This window comes from Myotis brandtii, unplaced genomic scaffold (genome assembly GCF_000412655.1).
Source record: "Myotis brandtii unplaced genomic scaffold, ASM41265v1 scaffold178, whole genome shotgun sequence".
Classification (NCBI taxonomy): Eukaryota; Metazoa; Chordata; class Mammalia; order Chiroptera; family Vespertilionidae; genus Myotis; species Myotis brandtii.
In genome coordinates, this window is record NW_005356599.1 from 411645 (window position 1) to 417128 (window position 5484).

General features: G+C 59.5%; 2 protein-coding genes across 2 annotated transcripts in view; one reads left to right on the plus strand and one right to left on the minus strand.

Annotated features, from left to right (window-relative positions):
* The window catches only part of CCDC61 (coiled-coil domain containing 61), a 15624-nt gene extending 13463 nt beyond the window's left edge, over positions 1–2161 (plus strand). The window contains exons 5-9 of the mRNA XM_014537393.1: positions 429–568; positions 660–738; positions 891–948; positions 1630–1708; positions 1847–2161. Of these exons, the coding sequence (XP_014392879.1) occupies positions 429–568; positions 660–738; positions 891–948; positions 1630–1708; positions 1847–1944 (454 nt within the window). The 3' untranslated portion in view covers positions 1945–2161. The remainder of the gene's footprint in view (positions 1–428; positions 569–659; positions 739–890; positions 949–1629; positions 1709–1846) is intronic.
* Positions 2162–2678: 517 nt separating this feature from the next.
* The window catches only part of PGLYRP1 (peptidoglycan recognition protein 1), a 4309-nt gene continuing 1503 nt past the window's right edge, over positions 2679–5484 (minus strand). Inside the window, exons 2-3 of the mRNA XM_005863423.2 lie at positions 3714–3835; positions 2679–2930 (exon numbers count right to left, since the gene is read on the minus strand). Of these exons, the coding sequence (XP_005863485.1) occupies positions 2752–2930; positions 3714–3835 (301 nt within the window). The 3' untranslated portion in view covers positions 2679–2751. The remainder of the gene's footprint in view (positions 2931–3713; positions 3836–5484) is intronic.

Below are 5484 nucleotides of genomic sequence, written 5' to 3' on the forward strand. Positions count from 1 at the left end.
GCCCGGACCTCCCCCTCCCCCTCAGGTCTGTGCCAGCCCCGCCCTGCCGGTGGGAGGAGGTGGGATGGACGAGAGCGGTGGAGGCATGATCCGGTGACGCCAGCCTCTTCTCTCCACCCCTCCCGCCCCTCCTAGGTGGCCGCTTGCCCCGCTTTGACCCCACAGCCTTTGTGAAAGCCAAGGAGAAGAAGCTGCGGGAGATCAAGATGAAGTGAGCATCCTTCCCCCCTCACCGCCCGTGTCTCTCCCTGGACCTGCTCCTCCGGTCTGTCCCGTCTCCCATCTGTGTCCCACCTGTCACCTGCTCCGTCTCCCCTGGCCTCGGTGACCTCAGGCGGGCCCCTGCGCTGGCTGTGGCCCACAGGGCGCAGCGACGCCCTCCCCGCATTGGTGGACGCACAGGCCTGCTTCTGCTTGCGGTTCCCCAGGCAGCAGCAGCGGAACCGAATGGGCAGCGGAGGAAGCGGGGACGGGCCGTCCATCTCCTGGGCTCGCCAGACTCGCCCCCCTGCTGCCAGGACCGGCCGAGGGGACGCGGCTAACCGCTCCCGGAACCGCAGCTCCTCCGGTAACCGGGCTGGATGAGGCCGCCGGGCCAGCAGGTGGGCTGGGCGGTAGGAGGGGGAGGGCTGGAGGCTCACCATGTCCTCTCCCTCTAGTGGACAGTTTCCGCAGCCGCTGCTCGTCCGCCAGCTCCTGCAGCGAGTTCGAGGATTTCTCCGAATCCCTCTCTAGAGGGTAAAACTTGGGCCGGGGGAAAGGACCGCCTCCTGGGGGAGACTGGGAACAGTCTTGCTGGGAAATGGAGCGATGGAGCTTTAAACCGAGCGGAGGGTAAGGTGGGAGAGGCCGAAGACCCCTCCCATCGGCCCCCATTCCTCCCTCTTTAGCACTCGCCGCCACCGTGGGAAGGGGCCCAGCTCCACAACCTTGAGTGGGTCCAATACGGTGAGTGGCTTTCCTCAGGCCCCGGGGAAGGTAGGGCAGCAGGAAGCCACCAGAGCCCATGTTCCCTTCTCCCCGCGTCCAGGGTGGGGAACAGGCGCCTCTGAAGTCTCTGGACACAGTGCTTTGAGACCACCGGGTTGGAGGGAGGATGGGGTGGCGTAGGGGCAGAGGACCCTGGTTAAGAGCGCCAGCTCTGGCCACAAATCGCCCCCCACAACCTCTGTGACTCCAAGATAGGTTCTCAATCTCTGTGCCTCAGTTTCCTTTTTTAAAATGTATTTTTATTGATTTCAGAGAGGAAGGGAGAGGGAGAGATAGAAACATCAGAGATGAGAGCGAGTCAGTGATCAGCTGCCTCCTGCACGCCCCCTATTGGGGATCCCGACTGAAATCCGGGCCTGTGCCCTGACCAGAATCCAGTGGTGACCTCCTGGTTCATAGGTCCACGCTCAACCGCTCAACCACCCAGCCACACCAGCCGGGCCTCAAGTTTCTTTATCAGTTAAACGGGGATGGTAATAGTATTCACTTCAGAGGGTTTTGGTGAAGATACAAAGTTATAGGTGCCTAATAGGTGTCAGCTCTTATTTTTCCTGAGGTCCTTAGGTTCAGAATTTCTGGTGGGATTTGGGGGGGCAGGGGTAGAGGGAGAACACGTGACTCCTTTCGTGCCTCCCCCAGTTGCAGAAGTTCACCCCCATGGAACGTGGCCGTCGACCGAAGCATCTGGCCAGTTCTGGGGGCTGGGTCCCCATCAAAGGTGAGCCTGGGACTCCACATCTCCCCCTCACATGCCCCAGAGTCTGCTGGGGTGGTACGGAGGGCATTTGTTGGGCCCCCGAGCTCCCTGTGGCTTCAGGCCCCTCACAGTCCCCCAAACCCACGTCTGCTCTCACAGAGTACAGCTCTGACTACCAGGCAACCGACATAGCAGAAATAGACGCCCGTTTGAAGGCCTTGCAGGAATACATGAACAGACTGGACACACGGTCATGACCTTGGGAAGGAGCACTGCCCCTCCATCCCTTACCCACCAATGGATAGGTATGGGGGGCGGGGCTGGTGTGTCCTTCCAGCCCCACCCAGGCCCCGCCCCTCCTGGTGTTCTTGGGGTCTCAGGTGTGTGAGACCCTACCCCTCTCACTCTCCCAGGCATTGCATGCTGGGAGGGAGGGTCTGTGTATTTTGTAAATAAACATATTTACCCTTGGGATCCCTAAGCTTATGACTGAAGGGTAGGGGTGGAGGGGGGAGATATCAGGACTGGGGGGACCTGTGTGCATTTCTGGGCATATCTGTGACTGGGAGGCAGGTTGGGGTTCAGGCTCAGGAAAAATCTTGTACTTTAAAGCAGTGAAAGTTGGGGGACCTGCGGGGAGATAGTAGGCAGCCCATCCCCAGAGGGGTCCAAGCAGAGGTCCTGCTCGGGAGGTCTTTGGCTGTGTGGTGGGGAGGGGGGCCTTGCAGCATGGCTCACCGCCTGGGAGGACCCCCGAGCTGCTGCCAGTGACATCTGGGCGGCTTGGTGCCGACCCCTGCGCGCTGACCTGAGAACTCTGGGTTCTGTGCTGTGATGCTGCTCTGAGTTGGGATCTCTCGGGTGATGGTTCAGTGTTGGGGCCTCTGGGATCCGAGTACCAGCGAGGACAGCGTGCTGGGAGGTGGGTGAGAGTGGCTGAGGTCTTTGTGGGAGGGAGGCGGGGAGGGGCGGCGTGTGGCGGACACAGGAGCACCGTTTGAGTTGCACTTTTATTGGAGGGGAAGGCCAGGGGCTTCTGACTGGGGGTAGAGACGGTCAGGGCCTCACTCCCTGTAGTGTGGCCACTCCTGGATGATATCGTAGAGCCGGTCGCCCGGAGAGAGCGTCTGCTGCACATCCCGGTGCCCTTTGACCTCATAGTTGGGAAGCAGAGCTCCCCGAGCCACTCCGCAAGCCAGCAGACTCTTGGCCGCCCGGATGGCCCGGGGATGGGGCGACCGCTCTGTGGGGGCAGAGCAGGATTTAAGCTGGGGTTTCCTCAAAGGGCAGAGGTAGTGAGGGTAGTGGTTCCGCTTGTCCGCTAGATCCCAGAATCCGGTCTGCCACTCCCCACCAGTGACTTAACCTCTCTGTGCCTCAGTGTCCCCATCTGTGAAAGGAGAGAATAGTGGCACCTGCCACAGACCTATGGGACCGGAAGACGAGTTAGTGTGTGTAAAGCCCTCGGAATGGCGCCTGGCACAGCAGGTGCTGGCTGTCAGGATCATTGTCATTGTCCTCCTGGGTCCCTAGGCCAGTGGTCGGCAAACTCATTAGTCAATAGAGCCAAATATCAACAGCACTTCTTCAAAATAGACTCGCCCAGGCCGAAAACCGACCTCTACGCAGGGGCCACGAAGTTTCAATCGCAGTGTACGTGCGCCCGCACGTGGTATTTTGTGGAAGAGCCACACTCAAGGGGCCAAAGAGCCGCATGCGGCTTGTGAGCTGTAGTTTGCCGACCACGGCCCTAGGCCTTCGGGTCCTGCCCAACACAGTGATCTTGTCAAGCACTTCTTAGGTGGCAGGGCCTGGCCTAAGAACTTTTACATAGATTAGCTAATCCTCATCCCAACCATGTGGTTGAAAGTTCTCATTATCCAAAAAGGAGGAAGTGAGACTCGGAAAAGCAGTCACTTGTCCAAAGTCACAGAGCTTGTGGGTGGCAGGGCCTCTTAACTACACACCATGCTGTGCCCCTGCCGGGCCATGGCGCCCTGTCCTGACCGGCGGGACAGCCACTCACCCATGAAGTTGCCCATGAAGGTGATGCCGATGGCTTTGGGGTTCCAGATGGGACCGGTGTGGGCACCCTTGATCTTCCAGCCCCGGCCCTCATACACGAGCCCGTCTTCTCCAATCAGGAAGCTGTGTGAGGGGTGAGGGAGACTGAGGAATGAAGGAGGGCTTCCTGGGAGAGGACTCCCTCCTCCGCTTGCCCTGCGCCTGCTCCTGCCACTCACAAACCTCCCCGCCCCCCCTTCTTCTCCCCAGTGATAGTGGCCCCTAGATTGCCAAGCACAGCTCTGGATGCACCTTTTTCATCCTCACAGCAACCCTTGAGTCACTACTGCCCCATTCTATAGATAACCAGAGAGGTAGAGACACCTGCCCACAGACACACAGCCAGTCAGGGGCAGAGGCAGGATTTTCACCCAGGTCCTCATGAGCCCCACCCCCAGGATCTGAGGCCTTGCTCTCTCCTGCCTCCTGGAGGATGCGTTGAGCTCTTGATCTGCTGAGTCCTCATGTGAGGTCCTCTGAGGCAGGCACTGCTGTCACCACCCCCTTGAAGCTGAGGAAGCAGACTTAGAAAGAGAGGTGATGGCCCAAAGTCATGCCCCAGAGGCCCCTGCCTCAGAAATCTCCACGGAGAAGCTCAAAGCCCTCACCCCAGCCTGCCTCCTGCTTCCTGTTGCCTGCTGGGGGTCAGGACCAGGGACTGAAGGGCTGGGGCCACAACCAGACACGGACCCTGGGACCCTAGCACCTGCCTCTGAGGTTCCCAATTCTGGCAGGTCCTTAAGACTTTCTCATTCAACATGTCTTGATTGAGCGAGTCTGACCTGGCACGTTGGAATGAACTAGAAGGTCAGCGTCTTTAGAGAAGCAGAACCTGCCGCCTCAGCCCCCCATGTCGGAACTACCGGATCTCAGGAAGCCAGACTCTCAGAATCTGGCTCTGAAGAGACCAGCAATATCAGAGTGGCCCTCGGGACTGGGCCAGTGCCGGCCCTGCTGTGTCCCCCGCGCCTGGCATAGGCGGTGGGTGCTCCTCGCGTATTTGTTAGAAGGATGCATCTGATTTAAACCTCCACCGCCACCACCAGGTGGTGCACTCAGGAGCCCCAGTTTACAGGTGAAGAACTGAGAGAGAGAGAGAGAGAGAGAGAGAGAGAGAGGAGAGAGAGAGAGAGAGAGAGAAGGAAGGAGGATTCAGGACATTTGAATCAGACTCTGAATCCCCAAATCTGAGAAACAGACTTCGGAGGAACATGCTTTCCTGGGAGGTGGTCAGGCCAGAGGCCGCGGGGCCAGGCTCAGGTCAGTACTCCCGGGAATGTGGAGAATGCGGACACGTGGAGACAAAACCTCCACGCTGAACCTGTGAATGGTAAATTCCTGAGCTGGATGCTCTTGGAAGCTTCTAGAGTTCTCCAAGTGAGGTTCCCAGATTCCCGGGCCTTACCACAGCCCCCCCACCCCCCCACCCCCCCCGAAGGGGGCCCCGGGGGGTAAGGCGATTCTGGTGCTCACCGAATCACCGAACCTGGCAGGCTGAGACGGTCGTGCTGGGCCTTCGCCTGTTACCCTGGAATGGGCGGTGGTGGGCATGGGCCCCAGAGGCAGGTCTGAGCAGTCCCCACCCTGCTTCTGCCCTCATTCCTGGGGGCTTCTTGTATATAAGGAGGCTCCCTCCCTCCCTTGGCTTGCCTGCCTCAGTACAGCTGGAGTCCTCAGGGAGGGACAGGCCATGGCTTCCCTGATTGCATATCACTCCTCCCAGCTACCTCCAA